This window comes from Coturnix japonica, chromosome 2 (genome assembly GCF_001577835.2).
Source record: "Coturnix japonica isolate 7356 chromosome 2, Coturnix japonica 2.1, whole genome shotgun sequence".
Lineage (NCBI taxonomy): Eukaryota > Metazoa > Chordata > Aves > Galliformes > Phasianidae > Coturnix > Coturnix japonica.
In genome coordinates, this window is record NC_029517.1 from 61,244,384 (window position 1) to 61,271,915 (window position 27,532).

Genomic DNA, 27,532 nt, shown 5'->3' on the forward strand with positions numbered 1-27,532 from the left:
TAAAATGAACTGAAAATTGTAGTGGTTCTCTATAGCCCTTCATTTTTGTCAAAACAGGGCAACGTGCAATCGGAAGATTTGTGCTGTGTTCTAAGTATGTTACTGGTGCCAAAAAGCATTAAAAAAAAAAACAAAACTCATTGAAGAATCAAGTTTGACTGTCTTTGAGTTCATGGCTTAGAAATGTACGTATTTCTTCTTAGGAAAATCATTATTTCTGAAAAAAAAATCTGTTTTTTGAAATTTTGGATCATAAGTACTAGTGAAGTATATCTCAATGGCTTTATTTTTGACAGTGTTTTCAGGTAATACGAGGTTCTGTACAGACTGGTTTTTCTGATATAGATTGGTAGTAGAACCCAGATAATGTATTGAAACAACCATAGTGGATAGTATAGCATTGAAATTTAGTTTCTGAATGGAAAATTTTCTTCAGAACTGTTTATTTAGGAGTAAAACAGGATTATTTGTATGAACTAAGGCTATTGGTTTGGTATATTCTGAGACAAAGGAAGATAATTTTATCATCCACTATATAGGTACTTAGATGAGCAGTTACAGGTGATAAATTCAATTTGTATTTGTTCACTTCTATGATTCCAGCTGTGCTGTAAAAGCTTGAAACTTGTTCGAGAACAGCAGATAATCTGCAACTTGGGTTGTCTCCTGCTAAATTTTCAGATCTTAAGACTGCCTTGACTTGGTATATATAGTTATCCTGGTCAGATGAGGGGTGATGCTCTCAAAGACATGCTGCCCCAAGTACTTAAAGGCAGGAAGGACCCCAAAGCTAACCTCCATATACTAAATAAAACCTACACAGTGTTTTTCTTAGTGAAACATGCTCTCCAGTGTGTTCCCATGAAACATTAGTCAGAACTCTCCTTGTAAAAGCTCATTTGGTTGTTGGAAGTCTCCTAACTAGCTCAAGTAGAGCTATTTCTGTATCAAGTAATAAACCCTGTATTATAGAGAGACAGTGAAAAGTGGTTCTTTTTCACAGAAGCAGGAGATCATTTTTACTACATTTAAAACCTCTCAATTTTTCTGTCAGAATACAATTAAGTTATTAAACCAAATGACTCTATCAAGGCTGGAAACTGTTGACAACTTGGGTTAAGACAAGCCCCTACTGTTAAGCGGTTATCTCTGCCAATAAACGTGACTGTTCAATTTTGTTACCTTTTACAACTTCTATTAAATACAGGGAGAGGCTGAGCACCATTTATAACCAAATTTTCACAAAAAACACTGCCACCATTTTCAAGTAATATTTGATATGGGAATAAGAATAAAAGGTCGAGAAAATATGACGAGAGTTACTCTCCCATGTATTGGGAGAAGTGTGATGACTGAGTCATTTTCCCCTCGCTATAACTGATTTTTTTTTCCTTTATTTATAGCAGCAAAGAATACCCTAGATATAATGCAACCCTACCAATAAAGTCCAGATCTGTGGCCAGAATATTAGTCTTGAAGTGTTATCTTTCATTCTCACTACAAAAGCACTTCTAAACTGTCATTTTTAATGGTCCGTGAGCTGTTAGCAAGTTAGTTGTTATGTCTTGAAGATATTTATCTGGTAAACATACTGTTTCAGTCCTCTAGCAGTGTGTTGGACACTACATAATGTACAACCCAAGCATGGTCTTAATAAAATGGCTAGTTTAAATGCCATATGTAATTTCAGAAACAGCTAAGACACTTTAAAAATAATTACAGGTTTGACAGGTCCCTTGGGGACGGATTTCACTTGACTCAAAAGTATCCTACTGCTTGTATAAAACAGCTTGTCTTTAATTTGAGCTGTTCTTATCAGATTCTTGGCAAAATGTTTTTATGAACAATTGCAATAAATGTACTGAGAGAACGGTTCTCAAATGCATTGACTTGGGACTATACTAAAGCTCCTGTGCCAAATTGTCTTTGGTCTGCCAGTGGGAAAACTTGTTTCTAGATTTCTGTATTCTTTATTGTGGAATAAAATTACTTCTCAGTGTTAAAACACTTCAGTTGAAAGTAAATGTGTATTGCCAGCCTTAGCTGGCTTCTCTCAAATTACACTTGAAAAGTATAAATTGGGAAGGTTTTTTCTTTATGTCAATGCAGCAGATACATTAAAATGAAGTGAAAAGTAACTGTAATATTAAAAGCCTAAGTCTAATGCTGGAGTTGACCTATGCTCATGCCACGGTTTACCACACAATGGCTTATTCTCTGATTGACTGAGGAAATCAGCATGTTACTTGGGCTCCTTTATTATTACTTTAATGATGCATGAGCTTGAAGAAATGGTGCTCATGTATTGCACTGTTACTTCTGTACTTAAAATAAAAATACACCCAAAACCACAAATATACATGTATGCTGATCTTCCCCCACTCCTTAGAGTTCTGTGATTTGATCACAGTCTTAGTGAATGTCAGTACCATATAGATCTTATACCGTATAGAATGTCAGTACCACCATGGGAGTGCTTAGTCTGGGATAGTTTAAGATTATAGATTTTCTTGTTTGTTCTTTTTAGTGAAAAATAAATATAAAAAGTCTGAAATCTTTTCAGAAGTCTGATACCTTTTACTTGTCAACCACATATTGCTTGTTCTTTGTAGTTACAGTGAGGTCATAGTTAAGAGAACACAGGCGTAGGGATTGTTGGACTACAGCTAGTGTCTTTGTAATTCATGTGTTTTTTTTTTTCTTAACACTTCAGTACTGCACATTTGTATTTCTGAGCCCATGTTTAAATACATGCTGGTGTTAGCATGTGAGCCTTGCAGCATTATTATATGGAACTCTGCAGGTACTTCTGCAGAGAACTTCAGTTTGCAATGTTATTAATCAAATCACAACTTTCCATCAAACATGTCATAGGAAAATCTCAATTATGGAACTCTAATGATAATTCTAGTAATGTGTACAAAAACTTAACATTGGATAAATATGTATATAACCATGAGAAGCATGACTACAATAGAAGATTATGTGGCATTTTTATGTAAAACATCATTAAATTTACCATACTGAAGCAGTTGAGGGAGGAAAAAAATAGTTTGTATTTACAGGCTTGGTTTCATGAATAAAACTACTTGTATAAGTTTCAAAAATGTTAGATAAAAGAAGTTCCTGGCACTTGTTATTCTTTAATTGAAATTGAAAAAGTGTTGTGCTCTTTCTAAATTGGATGTCTAGACAGGAGAGATGCATTTCCTCTTACTGAAGAGAACTGAATATTCTCTAAAACAAGATTAGAGGCTGTTCTGAAACAGCTGATTCACATCTCATCTGCCTGTAAAGTTAACAGGAGTTTTTGTGCTGCCTAATTACTGTGTGTAGTGACCCTGTGTGTATAAGCCCTTTCCTTCCTGAGCGACGCTATGATCTGAATTACAGACTTAAAAACCTAACTTCATGTGTTGCCTAAAAGCAGCTTTCACAATGCCTGTCTGTGTTTTGGTTGTGGGAAGCATTGATATGCTTTGCAAGAAACCAGTTAAACTTAACCTTTACCAAAAAATGAAGCTATGTAGGTGAACGAGTGTTTTTGCACTGCATCCTGGTGGGGTCTTCAAAGCCTGTCTTCCAAAGAGTTTCAGCTTGGGAGCAATCTACCAGCACGTCAGAGTTGTCTTTCACTGCTTTGTCACTGAATGTTCCTTACTCCTTTTGATAATTTTGTGCAATTTGTACCATTACTTCTACAACTAAACAGGAGATACAGTTTCTTTTGAAGGTACTGACTGATAGCCTGACATCCTAGCTCTTGTATTAATTTATATAAAAATATGCCCTCTTTCAGTGTTGTTTTTTATTACTTCAGGAGCAAAACAGTATGGAATCCCAATGTTGATATATTACACAGTGTTTACTTAACATTCATTACTCATTTTTAGATTCATCGTTTAGATTCACTCTTAAATACCAGCATAAAGCTTGTAAAGCATCCTGCTCACATAAGAGGAGCAAGCAACTTTAGGTTTAATTTAAGCATTAAAATCAGAAGTTGGGCAAATTGTCCAAGCCAGGTGATTGCAGAGGTGTTTTAGGGAAGGACCTCATATGTCTAATCCTAATGATGCTACTTACCAGTAGTTCAGATTACTGTGGAAAGACTATAAAAACATGTAAGGCCTTGTAAGTCTTCATTACATTTGAACTTTTAGTGCTGATGTAAAGCACATGGCTTGCAGGTACTGTGTGGAAATGGACCATATTGTTTGTCCAGAAGTTGTGTGTTGTACTTCCCAGATCTTATCTGTCAGGGTTGGTGCAGTTGGTGTGGTGGTATCTTCTTATCTTCACGTTGTATACCAACAGAAGAAATTTATGACTAGTATGTGTAGTATACAGTGATGAACAAGGATCTAAATGCCTTTACTTGTGAGATGCCCCATGTGTGCAGGTTCTAGAGAGTTCACGTATTTTCTTGGTATGCCACTCGTGCTCAGTGGTTTTATGTAGTATGGATTTAAAAAACTTACGTGGTAGATTACTTTGTGGGGAGCTATTGGCTGAAATCACCAGTTGTTTAAACAGTTTGACTGATGCTAGCTGTTAAATGGTCTTATAGAATCATAGAATCACCCAGGTTGGAAAGGACCTTGAAGATCATCAAATCCAACTGTAGCCTAACCAGAACCCTAACTCTAAAAACCCTACTCTAAATCATATCCCTGATATGATTATGTAGTTTAACTTCAAAAATCCGTGCTATCTAAAGGGAGTACTGCTTTGTGAGCATGCTGCTTTTGTGCTAAGTGCCTGTATTTCAGCCTGTATTGCACAGACCCAGAAAATCACAACACTGATGAATATGTGTAGTGTTGTAATGTGAGAAATATGCCACAAGGTGGCTCAACAATATAGTGCCTTAAGCATTTCCAACGTTTTTGGTTCATTTCATGCCATGGTATTTCCCTATAGCTCAGCACTAATGTAGAAACACTTACTCTGTGTAGTGCTGCAACCCGCTATTAAGTTTCAAGGAATTGTTAGTTCAACGTATCACTAATCATTGTGTTGCACTAACGTGGAGACAGTAAGGTGTTCCTGTATGTACTCTCTGAATGTGCAGTTCCAGCAGGCTTGTATTTTAGTCACATTTCTTGGAACTGGTGAGTAGGAGTTGGCTTACTGTTTGTAAGGAGAGAAATGGAAGTACTGGTATTTTTATGATGCTGAAATGTGAGCTCTTCTCAAAGAATTTCAAACTAAAATGACCATACAGCTACACAAAGGAACGTATTTTGTATCCTATTTTTTCTCGGTGTTCATGCAACCAGAAAGTCACTCTAAAAGTGTTACCTAGTTTTGAAATAAAAATGGAAAGTTCTTAAAACAAGATCTTACTGCCTGCACTGATTCCAGTTGGACTCAGTAAGAGTTCTTCATTCTAGCTTGGGTATCAGTAAGAACCTTAAAACAGAAAATATGGGCTAGGATACATGAAGGAAGGTAATACTGCTAGTGTGGAGGTAGAGGGTGCTTGGGAGGGTGTGAGGTTTGTTGTTGAGTAGAGAAGGTTGTCCTAAAGATTCAGGAAAAGCTGAATGTTTTCTTACTAGGGTGCAGATCTTACGTATCATGTGAAAATACAGCTTGACACTGAGAAGTCTTTGGTTTCCTTCTACTGTTTGATTAATACAGTCACCTCCTATCAGTGCATGAGTAAGTACATGATGACCTGGCTGTCACAAACTGCCATTCTTGGGACTAGGAATACAGGCCAGAACAAGTCTGGCTGAAAGATCCTGACACAATGTGATTACCCACTAAATCTGGAACTTTTTTGATTTGTAGTTGACTATTAGGTCTTTATAGCTGATGGAAAATGAAGCTAATATTTTTTTTTCCCGTGTAGCAGTGGAAAACGGTCAGTTTAAACAAGTGATTACATCTTATTGACTACCATTTAAAAAGAAAATAGAAGAATGATTTAAACTTGAGAAGAGGAACAGCAGAGAGGGATAACCGGGTGGTGAAAGTGCTCTGCTGTTGTTCTAACAATCAGCAATGGTGGACATGTTTCATTAAAATCACACTGACGTGGCACGTTAGAGGTAGACTCAGAAACAAGTGCTTACTAATCTGTTTTCATTTCTGGTACTAAATGCACATGCAGTGAATATCTGGAGTTCATCCAGCAGCAACAAGGGCTATTTTTAAATAGAAGTCTTCCTGAAGTAGTCAAAGCTTGGGTTCACTTTACTACTTTAATTTCACACCTGGAAATGTTGAAAAATGCACGGAGGGCTGCACAGTTGAAGGCAGATCTTACTTCGCCTTGTAGTGGCTTGCTGGCAGGTAGTTGAAATACATGTACCTTGGAAATTAAGAATGATTTTAAACAACAATTTCTATCAGAGTGTTACAAGAGTTTCTCTTCAGGTCATGAAGGTTTTGTCCAGCACGGTGTCAGCATGTAAAGAATGATTGTGGTGCCTCAGCCAATTGCAGTCTATGAAAATTGCTTTGGCAACCACAATATTTGAATGTCCAAAAACACTGATGGGCCTTGTCGGAACTTGAAGCTGGGAATAGTTTTCTAGAACTGGAGCTACTGAGGTGGAAACTTGTTTAAACGTTCATGCTCATCTGCCCTTTGTAGAGAAGTAGTTAGCAGTGATATAAAGTAGCAGGTCTGTGGTTGTAGGAGGTGGGTTCAGGGTGCTTAATTCTACCTTTCCAAGTGTGAATAAAAACTATGAGGAAATAAAGGTCTGGTCAACACCAAATTGTACCAGAGCTGCTTTGCTTATAAGTTGTGGGTTATTTTTTAAAGAAAAATTTTCCCTTTTGAACTAGCAATTTTTTCCTTTTGTGGTCCTGTGCACTTGAATCTCCTCCTCACAGTGTACTAAAGGATCTTTGGAAGCGGCACCATATTAAAGGGGAAATGCTGTGTCTAGACTAAACCACAGCTCTTCTCCCTCTGACGTGGCTAATTCCACCCAACCCAAGTTTGTAATGGAGGGACTGGTGATGTGGTTGAAGGCTGTGGGGGGGGTTACTTTAAATGCTCACACAAAATGGAGGCAAGGCCAGACATGTCTTGTACTTGCCCCTGTGCAATCAGATTTGTCCCACCAATGGGTGGGTCTTTGCTCTTGCTTGGGCAAGTGAGAAAAATATGGACTCCAATGGAAGTAAAGGGTAGTGGTCTCTTAAAATAACTTCACAAAGTTGCTTAGAGTTTTCAACTGAAATATTTGAAAGGTAAATGGTTTTATATTTGAATCTGATATGACAGAAAAGGTTTCCTTTCCCCAACCCTCCAGTATGAAGTCTCTTTAGCTGGAAGTTGCTTGGCAGTACTTAAGAGTTAAGCATCCAACAAAGCCTCAAATCACTATTTTTTAGTATTAGAATATGTAATAGTAAGTTCTAATATTGCTTTATTCCATGTTCCATGTAATTTAAACTTAGGAATCGTTCTTCTCCTTCCCTCCCTTCCATATTCCTCCCCACCCCCTGCCTTGGCTTGTAGCCACTATGGCCCCTGTACAATTCTTGAACAGTGTTCTTCTAGTCAAACTACTTCAAATTCATCACTGAGTTGGATGAAAACATGTATTGTGTTAGGGTATCATTTCAACATCTAGTCCTTAATCATTACTGGTGGTTTTGCATTTGGGACAGATTTGGAACTTTGATACCAATAGAGAGATTTCTATTTGTTTTAAAGTGTACCTGTTTTTCTAAGAGAGACAGAGTTAAAAACCTAAACTTGGAGGAACAAATAGGATTTCAGGATCTCTAATTTGATCATACCAGAGCATTTGCTTCAGGCCAGTAATATTTCCAGATAAAAGGTAATAGTGCTCTGGTGGTGGTTTTAATGGTATGGTTTTCCCGCAGCCTCTTTCTGGGAAATATGCAAACATATTCTCCCATGCTGCGAATTGCAGTTAGATGCAGCCCCTTCCTAAACTATAACTGAGGTAGACAGAAAATACTACTCAGGTAAATAAACAGACTGAGATTCTTGTGCTGTTCATCTCCTTTGATCCCTTCTGTAAATGTTTACACCTTATTCAATGTGCTTTAATAGAAAGTGAAAACATGCTTTTATTCTCACACTTAAGACACACATTTATTTTTAATAGTGCTATTAGTTTTTTTGGAGGTTGAAATGTGTGTGCACTGTTGTTTTTTAAGCCTGTATATGTTACGCACTATTCAGCTGCTCTTCTGAATCAAAAAGCTGAAGTTTCAGGACAAGAATGGCAATGATATTTATGAGAAGTGCCTAGTTTGTACACTGGCTCCTGGAATTAAATAGGAATGGCTTGAAGTCTCCTGGCAAAGCTGTTTTTAGATTACTTAAGTTTTTCTTCTTTTGGTAACCACAGCCTTATACTTTTGTTCTGAGTTATAAGAAAGCTACATTTTTCTTATCAATTTTTAAGAGAAAATCTTTGAAGCTAAGACTTGGAAGAGCTTTTGCGACACCTACTTTTAGTGATGGTAGCTATCTAGTGATACCAGTAATGGTAATTTGAGCAGTGTTTGATCCCCTTCTTTTCCTCCAGAAAGAGTATGGTTGTTTTAAGTCCTGCTGATGCTTATTGACTTCATTTAGGTGTAGAGAATGAAAAAGGTACCAATGCAATTCTGATTACAAAATCCAGAAGCTTATTTTTAATATAGTGCAAAACAATGCCTACGTGAAACTGCTTGTTTACCAGAACTTAAAATAATTTTGCTCTATTTAGGTTAAAGGGAGCATTTGGTATGACAACTACTCCATTCACACCTCATTTTTCTTGAAGATGGATTGTCCCTGAGGTGGTATGTTAATTGAAAAAAACAGCAGTATTGCATAGGACTTCGTTAATTAAAAGTAAAAATAAAAAAGAACACTGAGACTTGTCTCTGCTGTCAGTCTGGGTTCAGGTAGGTTGAAATGTCACCCAGTCTTCTGTTGGAATTGAGGAAGTAAGAGGCTTCCTTAACTACTGAGGGAGTTGTTTATGAGGAATGTCCAGAAGGAGCTGTGGGCTCCTTGTCTGTTTTCTAACACAGGACATCCACCCAACATTTAATTACTGTCAGCTACAAAATGTGGAAGTTCAGTTCTCTTTGGAACCAGTCCAGTATTTTGATTTCCTTGATCAATTGCCAAACTAGTGAAAAGGTTTTGCGCCAGGTTAGAGTTTCTTAGCTCCTCCACTTTTCCTGTGTCATAATGTAACTGGAGCAGAACAGCATCAAAGCTTTGACGTGTTCTGTTATATGCATTTTGATTTCTTGATATTTATATACATGTCAGTAGAACCAAATGTGTTCAAAAGGTATAAGAGTGTAATCACCTTCCAGCAGTGAAACTATTTGTTTTTCTGTGCAAAAATGATATTTCAGTCTGTGGGAAAGGAGGGAAAAATAGCTGGTCCTTTCTCCAACATCTGTTGTGTATTTTGTATTTGCAGGTGTAAGATGTCTACAAAAAAGTAGCTTAGCTGATGTCACTGTTTTAAAATGATTTTTTATTATTGAAGTGAGTACTAATTTATAGTTAAATTTTGACTTGCGTACTAGTTTTCTGTGATCTCAAATGTTGATCTGAAAGTGTTCTGTTGTACCAAAACTGAAGGTGTCACATCAAGTTGTAGCCAGATAGTTTCTGCTCTAGGGACACATCGGTGAAGAGCTTTTGTTTCTCATGGCAGTTTGATGCCTTTTCCAGCCCCTGCTCCACCATATAGGCAGTAAAATGAAATAATTTTAAAACTCTTCTGCTTCTCATATGAGGTGAGGGAAGATATAGCTTACTGATTACATTAATCTTGAGTATAAAAATAGAAGTGTGAAACGGTATATGGGATGACTTGTTAAGGTGGGATCTTGAAGCAAGTTTTCTCATTTTAGGATGGTATTATGTGGCCTTTATGTGCATCTTCTAAATGAATATCACCTTTATGTAATGCAGTGCAGTATCTGGGGAGTGTTCTAGGGAGCCTGAACTGACACTGGTTCTAAATTCGGTATTACTTTGCGGTGTGTGAGGTAGTCTTTTGTCAAGTCTTTTCATGTTTTAAAATTGATTTACCACTTCACGTGTCTTGATGTAAGTCTTGCAGGAAGATATTTGCAGCCTCTGTTACATACCTGTTAAGCTGTGATGTGCAATACCATCACTGAATCATTGAGATGGGATATCCAAGGCTGTGTTCTACCATTAAGGTGCAAGAGGTGATGCTGGGACTTGAACTTGAGATTATTTTGGAGGTGAAGACCTACATCAGTATAAATGATTCAGCCTAAGATGGTACTGATTGATTAAACAGTGCTTGAGTTGTCTTTTCCTTTGAAATATGAAGGAAAGATTAGATTACTTTATCAGAAATAATTTGCTCTGCTTGGAATGTGAGCTTGCTGTGACTAAGTTTTGATCTTAGTCACTGGTCTGCCTTCTTAGGACTTTCCATGTAATCCAAGGGAATCTTTTCTCTTTCAGCAAGAAATCAATTTACACAGTTTAATAATCCTGGACTAAAATGTTTTTAGGGAAGTATGCAGAAATGTACTGATATTAGCTTATATTGCTGTAGTGCTTTGAGAAATAGGTGTTTGATCTGAAAAATGTTTTTTCCCCCTCTGTTAGTTTCTTCTCAGTTTGTGTTTGTCGTGAATATAAACATGATTCCCCATTATTCACTGTAATATGCAATTTACTGTGGAAAAAAGAAAAGATTCTCTGAAGCTTGGGGAATTAGAAAAATTCCAAGTATAAGGCATTCCAATTTAGCATCTAGGGGACTTGAACTTCTGTATTCCTTTTCTGATAACTTGTAACATTTTTGTGCATGATATTGAAATTCTCATTCGTAACGCATTGTTCACTGGCATACGAAGTATGTCACAAGGAAAAGAAAAACTTGTGGTGGTGGTGTTTTTTTTAGAGTTAAAAAGAATTTATTTCTTAAGAAATAATGATGAAAAACCTACAGAAATGTTGCAATATTCCTGCATAGGCTTGAACTCCAGATGGGAAAAAGATGTGGGAGGATTGCATTGGAGAGCAAGCTTAGGTTTTTTTTTTTTTTAGCCTAGTTATTGTGCATCTGGTGATATCAGGAGGAAATAATTTTTATAAAGAGAAAGCCAGAGAAAGAAGCGATGAGATGCAACTGAACATCTTGCCAACTGTTCTACAATGTACTCAATGACTGCTGACAGGGAAGCTGAAGGTTTCTTTCAGAGCCTTTCAGTTGATTTAGTGCTGCTCTCTGACTGGGTTACCCATAGGTCTATCTGTCTTTTCATGCTCTATCTATAAAATATTACTATTGCCAGTAAAATAATCAAACCTGTGAATTAATTAAAAGTCCTCACATAAAACACTGTCAAGGGTCAGTTAGCTTAACAGTCTGAGTGAGCCACATCCCGTAGAGACTGGTGAGTGGTACGCTACCTTTATAGCCTTTTCATTTTCCTTTGTAGCTTTTTTTCCCTGAATTTCAGTTTAAAAATAATATATATATATCTCCATCACTTCCTTAGCGCAGGGTATTGTTGCCTGTTTCTTCTGAGTGTCTAATAACTTTTCCTGCTATGCTTTCTGGACAGTTTGTGTACACTGGTTAAGAAATACTCTCAATACCATAGCGAAGTCATGTGTAATATTCATTTTACAGTCAGAGAGGGGAAATAAAATGTTACTTAAAAAATCAAGTTGCTTGGAGGAAATGAAGTGGTGCCAGAGGCGAAAGTCAAGGCATGTAGGACTGCTCTTTGCATGTTTGATACTCAAAACAAGGCAGTATAATTAGGTCTTTACCTCTTGTTATGACAACAACATCTTGAGAGCTTTAGTTCTTTTCTGCAGAATGACACAAAAACTGTTGAAAAGACTGTGTAATTGGAGTTACAACTGTATGACATCAGCAAGAGTAATTTGCTTTACTCAGCAATGCTGTCTGTTGGAGAAAGAAAAGTAGAGTATTCCTTTTAATATTGTGCTCCTCTAGCCAGTTGCACTGTAGGATATTTTCCTCAAGACTAAATGTTAGCAAAATGAGGTACTTGCAATGAAGTCATTAACCTTGCTGCTTAAGACATTTTTTGGAGGACATGAGTACGTGGAAACAGAGAACATAGTGAAATTGAGTACATAAGATGCTCTTTTTTTCTCCTGTGGACGCCTGTGACTACTAGTCCTTTGCTCCTTCATTCCTGACCTTTTCTACAAAAGGTCATTACGACCATTGATTTTTGACATAGTGAATGTCTCTCCAACTGCTGTCAGTGTAGTTAAGTGTAAATGCTTGTGAATCACTAGGTTTGATGAAAGAGGAAGGAATCAACATAGTACTATGAAATGATTGGGATTCTGCATTAATGAACTGCTGAGGGTATGGGGTGTTCCAGTGAGGAATTCTTCCACTTGTTACTGTGTCCATGAATGAAAACTAAATGGAGAGTAAGTTAGAAATGTTTATGCACAAGTGATTCCTGATGCCATATGAGAAGCTATCGCTATGGCTAGCTACTAGTTTTTGTGTAAATACACTGTTAAATAAACTATTATTTAAAAATAGCATCAAATACTTTTTACTGTCTAGCTAATATCTTTAATGTACTGAATACTCTGCATACTGTATACTCACTGTATACTGTATACTGAGAAGAATATAGCTTGTCATCCTTGTATCCTATGGAATGCATTAAGTACAAGTAAGTATCTGAAACTACATAGAAAGAGGTCCTCTTGCACTTTGCTTTCTCCTTTACACTTGATATTTAACAAAAGCAGTTGGTATATCTTCTCCTGAATATGGAAATATTAAATTTCTTAAATAATAATTTTAAAAAGCTTGTAATAAGAACTAGATAAAAGTTTTCTTCATATTTGACTTTTTGCAAGCGGATATGTTTGTTCGGTTAAAGTATATCCTCACATAACTTGGCACTTAAACTAAAGAATTTTTTGGAACTATAAGTTGGTGACATCGTGGAACGCTGGTGTTTGGTTTGGTGTATGTTGTTAACTTAGCTAGGAATAAATGTGACAGAACAGCTTGCAAAGTTAGACAGGGAGGATTCCGTAGTATTTCCTGTAGTTTCTAGGGCACAAAGTGATTCAAATGAACTGCTAAGAAACCTTGAGATTAGAGGAAATTACTGTGAACTCAGACAAAAATGACTAAAATGCGTCCCGTGTACTCAGTCTCTCCACGGCTTGTAAAGTCTGTTAAATTTAACTTTAAGTTTCAGGTTTTGGTGGAGCAGAGTATGAAAGAAGTTGAAGAAATGCTTGTGACCGGCTCTTTAAAGTAATTTGTTTTGATGCTTCTTAAAGACTTCTTTGTGAAAGTTTTAAATAGTTCCTCTGTTTTTAGAGATCTATGCAAAATTGCATAATTTATTGGAATAAAACAGATGTGGAAATACTTAGGCTGTACGGTGACTTTACCTTGATTACAGCTTTGCCCTAGTTGTGATAAGTACGCTGTTTGTGAAGTAACTGCGGACTAGCTAGCTAGGAGAACTTCTGATAACTGCCTGAAGCCTGATACAAGGGGTGATTTGCTAACTTGGGCTGTAGGTGACTCGATATTTTATGAATTGAAGGAATAGGTATTTTGTTGGCAATGCTGTAGTGGCTGCCTATTCCAAATCCTGTTTCTGACAGATAGGATAAACAAGCATGATAGCTCACTTTCCTTTTCTAGTTCCCTTTAGACAAGGGCCTTGGCAGTTAGTGGAACTGGTTTTTTTCCCTTTCTAAGTTGACAAGGGGAGACTGTGAAGCTGGGTACACAAGCATTGTACAGTATCTGTAAATATAAGGATGACCTTTGCCAACCTGCTCTGAAAAAACACTGCATCCCTTCGCAGTCTATCGCCTAGATAATTCTTATCCTGCTTGGCTTCTTGCCACTAGGAAGCTCAGTTCATGTGGTATCTGAGCACTTGATTGAAGTTAATACACGTAGCTTTGTGGAATGGAAGTATCAGATCTTATGTCCAATTTCAATCAGTTTTTAGTAAACACTTTTGCTATCGCTGTTTTTCCTGTATAGTTTGACATTCACTTGGAGCTGTCTTTGTTTACAGAGGAAGGTTGTGCTGCCTGAATTAGTAGTTCCATTCAGTGGTAACTTACATAATACAATAAAATTTACTGTAGTTATGTATTTCATTTATTTATCTTATATTATGGAGGAAGAAAAATCCTATACTGTATGAAAAAAACAAAACATCAAAAGAACTTTACGAAGCCTATTTAGCCTTTTGCTCAAAAATATCAGGCAAAATGAAGCTGCTTTGGAGTGCAGTAAAAATGTTTGGCAATACATGGATTTCTGTTGAGTGCTGTCATTAATAAAAAGTGTTTAAAAGCATTCTGTTCAAGTAGTTCTAGACCATGCTCCTTTGACTTGTTTAATAATTTCACAAGGACAGTCTTTTGGAAGGCCCAGGAAGAGTGTGTCATCTTAAGATTTCTATCATTTCTATGTGTTTCTGTCATTCAACTAAAGCTCTATGAATTTAAGGCTCAAAATACAGGGGTTGCTCTGAAAGTAATCCCCTCCTATTTTATGATGTTGGCCCGCAGTGTCAGAGGCAGATGGTGGTGGTATGGCAGTAGATGTTAAACCTTCCCATCAATATTCTTTTACTTTTTATTGTCATGTGACAAGAGGGCAGCAGTGGGGCAGTCTGAGAGAATGATGTCTGACATGGAATTGTGTATGTTGCAAAGCTGTGTCATTGAATTCCTTCATTGAATTGTTGGGGGGGAAAAATGGCACTCATTGACACTTGGTGAATGTTTTTAGAGAGAGAACAGAGGATGTGAGCACAGTGAGGTGGTGGGTGGTGCATTTGAGCAGTGGTGATGATGATGTGAAAGACAAGTTTTTAGTAGAGCTGTACAATTATCAGTGTTGCACGTGGGCTCTTGTTCATCACTGGTGAAAAATGCATAGCTAGTGGTGGTGACTACATTGAAAAATACTGTTTTGTAGATGAGAGTTTAATCAAATAGTGTTAGTGTGCTCTTTGAATCAATTGTAGCTTCTGTGGAAATCATTATGTTCAGTGCAACATGCGTACTTGGCATGTATCTGTTTTGGTAACAAGAATGTGTGTAGAGGGGAGATTAAGGAGCAACTTTCTAAGAACTCTCCTATTGTGTGGAGAGAAATTGACAGGAATAATCCCATGAAATGAGTTATTTAAAATGCTCTCCCCATTGTGAACGTATGGAGAAGTTTTTAGGCGTTTTGAGTTGTTGATGTGGCAGGTGTAAGGATTTTAAGTTCTTCCTGTATCCATTCTTGTTAGAACAAGGACTCTGAGCAACCCAGATTTCTAGAAAGAGAAGTCTTTCTGTAGGGCACTCAATATTCATAAAGATATATGTAGTACTGGCAATGACCTTTTAAAGATGTATATCAGTCAAGATTTGAAAAAGCGATAATCTTGAAACGATGAGATGGGAATTGCATAAACAAGCAGAATTCCTGAAAATTTAACTATAGCTGAGTGGATACCAGCCCATTAAAACCGAGCTTCCATTGTGATGATTGGAAGAAACAATGCTGGAGAGTGGATGATGCATTGTAACACAAACTGTTTTGTCCCAAGTCTTCAAAATATCCTGGAAACAAAATTGTTGCTCCTGTGACTTTCAGAGTATGTTGTTGCTGTGCTGATACCATCCTTGGCTATACTGCTTTACTTATTTGGTATGCTAAGCAAGGTGAGTGCTTTCACTCCATCCAAACAAATATTGCAAGACTGAGAACTGTTAAAGCTCAGATATGTCAGTTGAGCATTGTGGATTGCATTTCCAATTCTCTGACTGTACAAACACTGAAGAAAATTGAAGATAGCTTTATGTGCGTTGCTTCTCAATTGCAACTGACACATGCTTTCCTTCTTTTGTTAAGTAAATCATATTTGGGGTTTAATTGCTATGTTTGTATTTAAAACTGCTGAGTACAGAACAGTGAATATGAAACCTTTACCCACATGTATGTAAATCTATGCCTCATTAAGTTCTGGCCTCGTGCAGACAAGATACAAGTGTGTTCTGCTCTGAACACAACAGGTTCTGTGTTTCTCCCAAAACTTTCGAGGCTTTACAGGTTACTTTTCTGCTACAGCAACAAATCTTGACTTATTTTTTATTTTTATTTTTTAAATAGGAGGTCAACATTGTTCTTCTGGGAACATGCCTGACTTAGTACTGGCTTTACTGCTTTTTCTGCTCTGCATGAAGAGAACAGGTCTGCTTGTTTGGGTTTCCCTTGAGTGGTGGTGTGTCTTAGTTTGCAGTTAGCATTTGTTGCAGACTGGGAGGCTTCCCTGAGTCAGCTGCAGCAGTTGGTCATGCAATGGGCTGATGGATTAGTCCAACTGCTGGAGGATGGGCATGGCCAGAAAGCTCCTGTCTCCTGCTACTTGGAAATGCTGCTACTGTTTTGGAATGGTAAAAGACCATCTGATACCCACAGTTATTTGAAAGCAGGAGGAAATAAGAATGGACAAAATAATCATCCTGTGGCTGTTAAAGCTGTTGCAGGTTTCCCCATTACTAACACAAAGTAGAGGGTTTTATTTTCTTGTGGATTGTTGTCCATATGATTTGGATTTCCATGTTTTTAGAGCTATTGGACACATTCTTCTGCTCCCTGAGGTTTCACTAGTGAGAGAGAAAAAAAGTAGCTAGGTTTCTCTCAAATTTAGAGTTCATAACTGGTTTATTTTATAAATATACCAGTTAGTATACTAATACTGTACACATTCATATCTAAAGATGTAATGTAGTATGGTTTATTCCATCACGACTGGATGTTGTGTTGAGGGATGTGGTTTAGTGGGGGCTATTGGTAATAGGTGAATGGTTGGACTGGATGAGCTTTTAGGTCTTTTCCAACCTTGGTGATTCTGAATTTCTGTGATTTAAATAAGCGGTGTTGCACTTTCATACCTTTCTCTTGATGTGAATTGCATTGTTCTGTGTAAAGATAACTGTGGAGGAAGAAAGAATGAACCACCTTTTGCTGCTGCTTGTAACTGCAGTTACAGTTCTTAATATAACTTAATAGTTTACCAGTGGAATAGTTGTGTGAAGGCAGGAGCTCAGATGCGGAAATAACATGGTGATTCACTTTTCCAAGCTACTTACTTCCCTTTTAAATGACTCGTGAGAAAGGGCAGAGTAATGTCATTAAACACTAATGTTGTTGCTAATGATGACCCTTTCTCCTATTCCAGTATTGCATTTAATGCACCATGAGAAGAACTTCAAATACGAGGAATATTTTAAAACAAATTTTTTTAACTTGTATTACCTTTTGACTGTTTGTTTGGACTACAAGAACAAAAGGACACTTGTTTTCCTGTTCTTACTTTGGCCAGAATACAAATCCGTATAGCAAAATAACTGCTGCATTTGTAGGCTGGCGGCTTTAATAAATCAGTTAAGAACTTCAGAGTTCATAATTCTTCCTTTTTTTCCCAGTATGGAGCTTTTCTTTTTTGTATGAGTGCTCTAATGCTTTGCTTCAAACACTGCTTTGAAAGCTTGAGACTAAGTGCAACAGTGTTCTGTCTATAGTAGCTGCATGAAATACCTGTTTCCTCCTTAAGTCATTGAAAATGATTAGTAGTATGCATTTTCCAGCAGAAATAATAGTGCATGGTGCTACTCTCTCAAATCTCTCTTTCTGGAAGAAGGCTAATGTCACGCTATAAAAAAAATCAGTAGCTGTTCTTGTGGACTGTTATAAAAATCATTTAGATGTTGCTTTAGTGTATTGTATGTTTCCTGCTCCAAAGGGTCTGCCACCACAGTCCAACTTAAGTCACTGAAATAGCCTATAGTTATGCAAAGGTTTTATAGTTTGATGAAGCAACTACTTATTGTGAAGGGATAGCAGTGGAACCAGTTCAGTGTATTTTAGCAGAAGTACTTATTATCCCTTTAAACCAAGATAAAGGAAAATTATTGTGACAGTGTATTGGTGGTGTTGTTATTACAGGTCCCTTTACTGAAGAAATTAAAAACATGCCTTGTGAACATGCACCTCTTCTCTACTTCTTCCCCCCAAACAAAGTAATTGAACATATCTAAATTTGACTTCAGAACAGAGCTACAGTTTGTAGTTCAAACAGAATTCAAGACTGTTATGAATGAAGTTCATAATTTACTCCATCTATATTTTGATATACCATAAACTCACCTTTATAGTATTATTCCTGAGGATATGGGAGTAGTTTTTTCAGTTTTGCATTTTACAAGCAGAACCAACCGTGGTCTCTTGTTTATGTGGAAAATTAAGGTACTTTTTCCCCCAAAGGAATAATGATCTCTGAAAATTGTATCCATTATGTGTAGGAGCTGCATAAAAGTAGAGAGCAGATCTATAAGCCTATAGAGAAGGACAGAGATTCATCCTACATATCTACCTTAAAAATGTTCCCCTCAAAAAACCCAAACCTCCCTCTAATACTGCATCTGACTACACTTATATTTAATGTTCTCAGGCATTATTGGCAATGTATTTGCAGATGGGAAGATGCAAGAGGAAGGCACTTTGATCACTCTTGCTGTATTACTTAGTGAGGTGATGTTCTTAGGCTGTGCCTCTTGTGGATTGGAGCCAGGTCTGGGTCTAGTTGATAGCAGGATCTGTGTGTCAGAAAAGTAGAGAGGTTTCTTATTCTTTCCTTCTGGAAAAAAAGAAATTTAATGTTCTTTCCCTCAGAATTTGAGGAATTATAGTAAGAACTCTAGTCAATTTACTTCTGGTCTGTCTTCTCCTGTTTGTTCATCCATGTGATGCTTTCTTCTTTTCCTCTGTCTTTAGTAGAAAGGAGGATTCCTCTTCCCTACATTACTAATGTTTGGGTTGAATGTATAATTTAGTTCTGGTGTCCAGTAGCATTGTGGCTGGTGTCAGAACTGGTCGTCTCAGAGGAAGAGGTGTATGATGCTGTGCATTTGGGGTTGCTCATATATGGCCTTACCTTAAATGTGCTAATATAAATCTGAAATTAGCCTATTTGTGCAATTGGAATTTCCCAGAACAGAACAGTACAAAATAAAGGCCAATTGGATTGTCAAACAGGCCATCTAATTCCACTGATTTCCAGTTTTCCTTTCTGTAGAAATTCTTTTCTGTATAGATGATCCCGTTCTCTGCTCATAGATCAAGTTAAACATGATACTTTTTATTTTAGATGTTTGTGGCAAGACTCTAACCCGTTTATGTCTCAATTTCTTTGCTCTGTTGGAAAAAGATTTTCCTTGACAGTGCATCAAATTTTATTGAAATTCTTGACATTAACTACTGTATTAAGAATAAAATATTGCATCCTATGATTCTCTCTCTAGTTTATATGACTATTTTCTTTTGTCTGGGAATTTTACAGACATGAAAGACAGCTGCAGTTGGAAGTTTACTGCTGTGTATTGGAAGACAACTAAGTATCATTCTTTGCATATGCTTTCAAACTACTTTGGCTGAAGATGGTGAAGCGATTCTTCAAGTGCTGATATGTCAGTGTGTTGATGAGGAGCCATTTCAACTGGCAGTGTTGTTCAAAACATGTTGACTGTTCAATATGGTTTGGAATATGTGTGGAGTCAGTTCTCATTATGATCCTGCATAACAGCTTTCATAGCCTATTTTCTCTCTTTGAAATGGATGATTTAGCTAGACAGGGATGTGCTTCAGTCTGATGAGGTTTTATTGATCTAAAATCAGCAGTAACAGTTGTTGGGTACTTTACATTAGCAAATGTAAGCTCTGAAATGTGAGAATGCTTCTAAAGTAAAACAGCGCATTGCACAGTGGAGGTAGCAGAGTAACCATGCACTCTAATTTGTTTGGCATATGACTTCTCCACTTCCTTTTGTGGTTTAGTTTTGGGAGTAGGTTGCCGAGAGCATCTCAGTGATCAGATTGGGCTCTGGCTTTGCTACTGTCTTGATTGCATTTGATTACAACCACCTAGGCTGGTACTCTGTTTGGTTGATGTGGGTATGCCATTTTGCATAGTTCAGATAATAGTGTAAAAGCTTCCAGTAATGAAATGGCTGTGCTGCTGTACTCCTTACTAATTCTAACAAAAATTGGGCTTTCTTGCCAAATACCTAGCTCCTTTAATGTTCCTTTCCTTGTTTATTGATTCCTGAACCTTGAAAGCTCTGTCTGTACTAAGTGGAAATCAGTAGCTTCAATAATATAATTTATATTCATAATATAGATTGAAACCACTTTGTAGAGGTTGCTTAATATTCTTTGTTGATACTAACAGGAGAAGATTAAAACTGCTATCCTTACAGGCTGCAAACTCTTGAACATTTCAATTGCAAATCTGATTGCCATTCTCACTGACAGCTGTTATACTGAAAAGAAAAGGAAGGTAAACATGAAAGATGTGATACTGTATCATAGTGCGGGACAGCTTGAATCTGCATTGTGTGCCATTAGCAGGCAGTAAATCAGCTGTGCTGTGCTAGAGCCAGAAACCAGTAGCTTTCACACTTGCTGCCTGTTTCCCACTCATTGTGAAGCCCTGCCCTATCACTTGATAGACCTGGAAAGGAAGCAGAGAGGAAGCGAATGCCACCGCTAGTTCAAAATGTTCCAGTGTGTTTGGAAAGTTTGAGCAACAGCCTGGGTGAGAAGAACAGGGTCTTATTGACAGGGTTCAATCCTAGTCAAGTCTGTTGTACATCAACTTTCTAAGTAGTCACAGTCTGTCTTTTATTTTTTTCATCTCCTTTCCACTCAGGGTTTCCTATTTTCACCTTCTTTTTACGTATTTTATTTACTTGGATGTGTAATCAAGGGGTTTTGTGGAGTTTCCTGACCTCTCCTAAATCCTAAGGGACTTACTATTGAGAGAGACAACTATATTAAAAAATTCTGCCTTTACTTCCATATTTCTCCAACGTTTCCGTTGCATATTCTTAGTTTCTCCCCTCAGTGGGATCTTGCTCTGTGTGATGCACAGAAGCACATATTATTCCTGTGATTCCACAGCAAACATGGCTTGTCATGTTCCATAGTCTGACCGTTCTGGTTATGGGTAGTTCTGAAAGCTGGTAAGCATGTGCATATTGTACACATAGTAGGCAAAATGTGTAAGCTGAGTCATGATTTCAAGGTCTTCTGGACTATAGGAGATGAAATATTTGCTCTGTAATGGTGTTAATTTGGTGTTAATTTTTTTTTTTTTTTTTTATATATACTGGAAATTGTAACACATGGTAGTACCCCCTACCACTGCATAAATTTAGGCATGATTTTGCCATCAATCTGATGAGCACTCTTCACTGGCCATCATGCTGCTTTAGGGCCTCCTGGTGCATCTCAAATTTCTTATTTCCCTGTGTTATTCTTTTTAGGCTGTCTTGAGATGTGAAAAATTGATTTAATCTAAGGTGAGAGAGGAGTTCTCTGGAAACGTGGCTTAAAAGAGAGGACCGAAGAGATACGCATTCAGTTTCTTACTTTAGTGTCTCTGTCCAGGATTGTGTCCAGGCAAACACATGTAATATAGTTTAAGCATTTGAGCCAAGGTGTTGTTCCATGTTTCTGTGGTATTCCTGAAGCAAGTCAGTTGACTCTGGAGCGCTCTTACATTATTATTTGATGTGTTGGTTAGCATTCATTCCAGATGGGTGAGCTTTGTTGGATTTCTGCAATGTTACATGCAAATGTATAGGGACATTGACTTACTGTATTTGGTAATCCTGGCAGTAGTGATGGTAGGAAAACCATTTGATTTCAGGATAACACACACTAGGTCATGTTTTGAAGTATTTGCTTTTTGATATTTTAATAATTTGAGTTTGACAGGGATTTAAAAGGAGGAAGAGAGGAACACTCTCAACCCTCAAAGATATACAAACTGTTGAAATGGCCTGTATTCTGTAGCATAAATATAGTATGTGCTAGGGATGTTTTTGAAAAACTCAATCAACAGGCAGAATTTATTGCCTTTAGATTGCTTGTGAAAGGACTGAGTGCAACAGAAATGCAAATGAGACACGGTGCTGCAGAAACCTATCAGTCCCGCTAGTGTGCTAAGCTTGCACCAGTTTTTTTAGAATGTTTTTCCTTTCCTATCTCCAAAATAGTTCAAATTCAATAACTGCAGTTAAAGATATTTTGGAAAGATGTCTCTAGACACTTTTGAATCTCTTCCCAAGTTCCATTATGGAGACTGGAGTTCTGAACCAGCGTTTGTAAGCGAGCTATTTTAAAATATACTGTGACTTAGTCTAAAATTAACCAAAAAGCATCCATAGTATTCTAGGTCAGTGCATAAATCTGGAGAAGTCAAAGCTTATGCTTGCTAACCAGTCCACTTATTGCAAAACTTTCTTCTTCCTTTTTTGGGACCATAATCAGTCCAAATCTCACAGGCCCATTCACTGTGTTTCTAACATTTTCCTATATCTTACTCTTCCCAGGATGGATCGTACTTGGCTGAATTCCTGCTGGAAAAAGGCTATGAGGTGAGTGACTCAGTGACTGACTGCAGCTGATGGAATCACTTGGATGCTGCAGCTCAAGCTTCCTTTGCTTCTGTCCTTCTCTGTGTATGTTTTCCACTCAACCCTAGATAACAAATCAAAACTCCAGAGAGGAATGTGCAGCATGGCTTGTAATCGTGCCAGCTTATTGTACTATTTATCATCTAATGTCCACTGGTGGATTCCCTCTTCTCCTTGGGGTATATCTGCTTAGCGTGTTTTCCGCCAGCTCAGATAAGCAGCAACCTGTGCAAGCCAAAACTGTAAGGAATTAGGGAATAATTTATGATGCTGTGTACCACAGAAAGGAAAGAGGATCTTTTTTTTTTTTTTCTCTCTTGACACAAATGGCCCTCTTCAGCAGTTGTACTTCAATGAAAATGCTGTATTTTCCTTTCTTTATTTTTAAACAAACAAACAAAAAAACAACTTCAAGCTTTCTGTAGTGTTAGTTTCCACCTGCTTAATTATATTTATACTTATTATATGATGTTATTTAGCTTTGTAAAATGAACAAAATCAGATCCCTTTCTTCGGCATATCTTTGGCCAAATTACCATATTATTTTTTTCTGTGGACCACCAATATAACAATCATGTTATTGTGGAATTGTCTGATAGTTCACCATATTAGTCTTAAAAGATGTTCCCAGAAGGTGTGACAGTAGAAGAAGGAGGAAAGAAATGGATGATCAAATAAATCTCCTCAGTGCATTTCCTGGTTCACAGGATTGCACAGGGTTCTTCCTTTCTGTTCCTCAATTCTCCATCTACTTGGAGTTCTTTACTGTGTCTTAGCTTGGGACCTCTGTTCCTGAATAACTGAATGCTGGGGTAAAAGTGATAATAAGGTCATTTGTTTTATATTTACTTTCTTTTAATTGCAATCTACCTAAAGATCAAGCCCTATTGAGAAAAACAGTGATCTTTCATTCATAACTAGATTAACCAGTTTGCACGTGTTTTAGCTTGTCATGAAGTTTGTGGTTCGCCTGTCCCATGCACACAAAGGCATCTTTCATCTTTTTGTACAGTAATATTGCTATAATGGATTAAGCATTTGGCAGGCTTGTTTTCTTTTGTACGTTCACACCAGAAAGAAAGGAGTGAAAGGCTTTATTTAAAAAGAAAACAAAACCACCAAAAAGACCTCACAACCCTGGTGTTCTGGGTTTTTTTGTTATTGCTAGATGTGTGAGGCTCTCTGGCTTTGCTTTTGGAAATATTTTGAAGTCTTGTGTTGATTGCATTTAACGTATCTTACTGATCAAATGTTGGTATCACAGTCATTCAGATGATGCAAAACTCTTGCAAGCATGATCTCTCATTTTTGAGCTGACAAGGTTTGACTTATTGTTCAATTTTTTTTGTGTGTGTGAACTTCAATTTCAAGGTGACTTAAATCACAATTGAGAGATTGGATGTCTCTCATTGGGACTTTAGGCCAAAATGTCTAATTTGGCTAGGACTAACAAGTACTAGGAATACTTGTTAGCTTGTTTAACAGTTTTGAAGAATCAAATTCTTATAAAGTCTTAGCTTGCTCATCAGAACAGCTGTTCATTTAATATTGTTCATTAAAATATTACTAACATCTTTTGCAGAAGTTACGTTATTCTGGAGCTGCCTTTTTTTTAGGTGTTTCTCTATTAGCCCTATGTTTCTAGAAACTATCCACACGTTAAATACTTTGAGGAGAATTTAACTGTGTTCCTTAAGACTTGTTTTTATATATTCATTGTTTAGGAAACAATTTTTCTCCTTATGGATGTGTCTTATTTTCCTATTGATCTTCAAAATGTAGATAACTTGCTCAGTTACGGAAAGTTCAACATTTGGATGCTAGAACACGGTATATTATAAGCCTGTTGTGTAGCTGAGTGATAGACATTTTATGCAAGGAAGTTGACACTCAAGATTTGTGCAAGTTATGTGGATGAAGCTCTTTGGCAGTAATTATGGACCTTATTGCCAAAATGTTGTTCATAAAGCTGGTCTCATTCTGATGTTGTATTAAGTTTGAGGCATAAGATGGAGTAAAATGTGTTTTATGTGAAAATAAAAAAATGTTTACTGTGTAACAGTAACAATAGTTCATACTATCTGCATAACAAAACAAAAACCTACCATTTTTTCCTGCTGGTGTATTCTCACAACTTAAGTTAGCAAGAATAGAGTGAAGTGGCCCGACTTAATGAGGTGTTGGATGCATCAAATTGTAAGTAGTCACTTACAATTGAAGAAAGGGAGGGCAGTTGGATGCTAGAGCTTGATTTCACTTGTGCACAGTTCCTGCAGCTGGTAACCTAAGCTAACACAACTTTCTGGCAGCAGGCATGGGGCTATCTTACATAAGGAGGAAACAGAATCTGTGTTAGAACAATTTCTCTAATGTACTAGAGACAAATAGACCTTTCTTTTAACATTAGTCAGAGCTGCTGCCTTTTCACCAACTTATTTATCGTGGCTGGTTAAAGGAAATTCCCAACCTGTGTTTCAGTCTTAGACTTACTTGTCTGTCTTGTAGCCCATCTGAGAACATTGACTCACACGGTACAAAAAATAGGACTGACTGTTCAGTCTGTTCTTCCAAGACACCAGAAAGTGAATAACAGCTGTTTTCTAAAGCATCTTTGGGCCTTGCTACTGCTGTTCTTTTTTCTTTCCATCTCTCTTTCCTTTCCCCGATCTGACTCTTGCTGCTGCTTTTTACATGCCCATCCACTTTGACCCTAGAAAAGCTACTCTGTAACCAAATAGCAGTGATTGTCTTGAGATCCACTAATTGCTTCTCCAACTCCATTGACATTGTTGGGTTTCACTCACTAGAATACATGATGCTCTATGTCAATGTAGTGTTTTCTGCACTACATGTGGTACCTGCGCTGCCAGGGTTGTCAACAGGGCAGAAGGTGAAAACATTCAAGGCTACTGAAATGACGACATCATAAAGTATTTTGTTAGAAATTGGATAATTGTGTGCCTTTAAGAATGGAGATACTGATGGGACTTAGGTACATGTATCTGAAAAGAGAGAGGATGGGTCTCCTTTGTCTTAAAACATTACACAAGCATTAATGTTGAAAATATTTTAAAAAATAAATTATTTACCTCTTATGTTTACTGTTTCCTTTTGTATTTTTCCATCTCCAGGTGCATGGAATTGTTCGTCGATCTAGTTCTTTTAACACAGGCCGGATTGAGCATCTCTATAAGAACTCACAGGCTCACATTGAAGGAAGTAAGACCTTATTTTTGTATTTAATGCTTGTTGGGTGGAGGAAGGTTCTTGGGAGCAGGAAGGGAATCTCAGTTTCCTCTGATGTGAAAATAATGATTAGTTAATACAATAAAGCTGTACTTGACTTAGAATTAGTTATTGGAAAAAAACCGAACAACCAGCGCTCCAAAACTTAATAGTAAGCTTTCCTTTTCTGTTAGCTGCTGTCTTACAGAAAATCAATGATTTCTCTATGATCGAAGTGTGAAAAAGCATAGATATTCTTATGTTAACAGGAGGGGAAAGTGAAGGGCACAGGAAGGTGCTTCATATTATTCATAAATACAGACATAGTTCTTAAGTCATAGCAATTAAAAGTTGGCTGGCCCCCCAAAAGTAATTAGGAGGATTCAGATTCATTGCTTTTCTCTTCTCTTTAGTTTGTGACCTCCCTTCATATAATCTGTCCCACTTGCATAGGACATAAAATTGGAAAGTAAGAGTGTCAGATGTTGGATGGTACATTTATAGAACTACTTGTTTGTATCAAGAAGGTGAATTCAGGCTTAGTGGCAGCCTTTTGTTTATTGCATGGTCTTTCTAAGAGGAGTAAAATACTGTGAGCTGCTCTGTCAGCAAGGATGTTTTGCACCCTGTTTCTATTTCCTCATGAGCTTCTTAGTGCCAAATGTAGGTAAGGGTTTGAGGACAGCTTATATGACAGTATAAGTAAAATGTAAGCAGTTCTTGCTTATGGCAGGAAGAATGAAGAAACTTGCTGACGTTAACTTGTGTTCTTTGCTACTGATATGATAATCTGGAAATCTGAACTGATTACATTTCAGTGCCATTTTTTAGTGTTTTACTGTAAGGAGATGCTAACTCTTCAGTTAATGAGATGTGGTAGTGTTGGTTGGTTCCGGTTCAGGAGAAGTTTGGATAATTGAGTGTTTGAATGCACATGCAGTTCTTTATTGTTTGTATTTCTAAACTTGTGCAGAATAAAACAGACTTAAAGAAAGCTTGAATGTTTAAGGTGTTACTTCTAAATATTTCCATGCTGTCAGCAAAGATTGTCTTTTGAAGTTTTCCCCACCATAATGAAGCAGAACCTAACTTTACTGTACAGTAACACATAACACAGCTTTTAGATTGCACTTAGTTCTTTGCTTCTCTTTTAAAAATATATTTTTATACAACATCAGTGTATTTTTCTGTGAATAGTTTCTGCTTACTGTACATTGCTACTTTAGTTATCTTCTTGAAGAATACTCGCCCCTATGTATCCAATGAGGACAGCATAAGAACTGTGTCCTATGATTTAAATTTGTGACTTACAATGTAAAGGCAGGCAAAAGAGATCAAAAAGAAGTCTGTATATTATGAGGACAAGATATGAATATGAAAAGTGATTTGAGAAGATGACATATATAACAGATATGTATACAAGCATTTGAGAATTGGAAGAGGGAAAAAGAAAGCATTAAATATTTCATCCCACTTCTTATCTCATTTTCCTTTAACCAAGAAGTCGTAGCCATATGAATTGAAGGTGGAAGAATTGGATTTGGAATCTCAGGAAAGGCTGCTCCATGGCAACTAGTTTGAAACAATGAGTTTCCAGGCAGTACCAGAGGAAACAAAGAAGCAATAGTGATTAGTGAACAAACTAAACTTCTTTTTTTCCCCTGTGTTCTTCCCACGAACTGATTATGCATTGCAGGATGTAGGTGATCGTCATAGACAGTGAATCTCTTAATACCCCCAAAGATAAGAAAAACGAGAGGAAAAATGTGTTTCTTCAAG

General features: G+C 37.1%; 1 protein-coding gene across 1 annotated transcript in view; it reads left to right on the forward strand.

Moving 5' to 3' along the window:
• GMDS (GDP-mannose 4,6-dehydratase) overlaps positions 1–27,532 on the forward strand; it is a 380,668-nt gene that overhangs the window by 24,473 nt on the left and 328,663 nt on the right. Inside the window, exons 2-3 of the mRNA XM_015854488.2 lie at positions 22,445–22,489; positions 25,660–25,747. Coding sequence (XP_015709974.1) covers positions 22,445–22,489; positions 25,660–25,747 — 133 coding nt within the window. The remainder of the gene's footprint in view (positions 1–22,444; positions 22,490–25,659; positions 25,748–27,532) is intronic.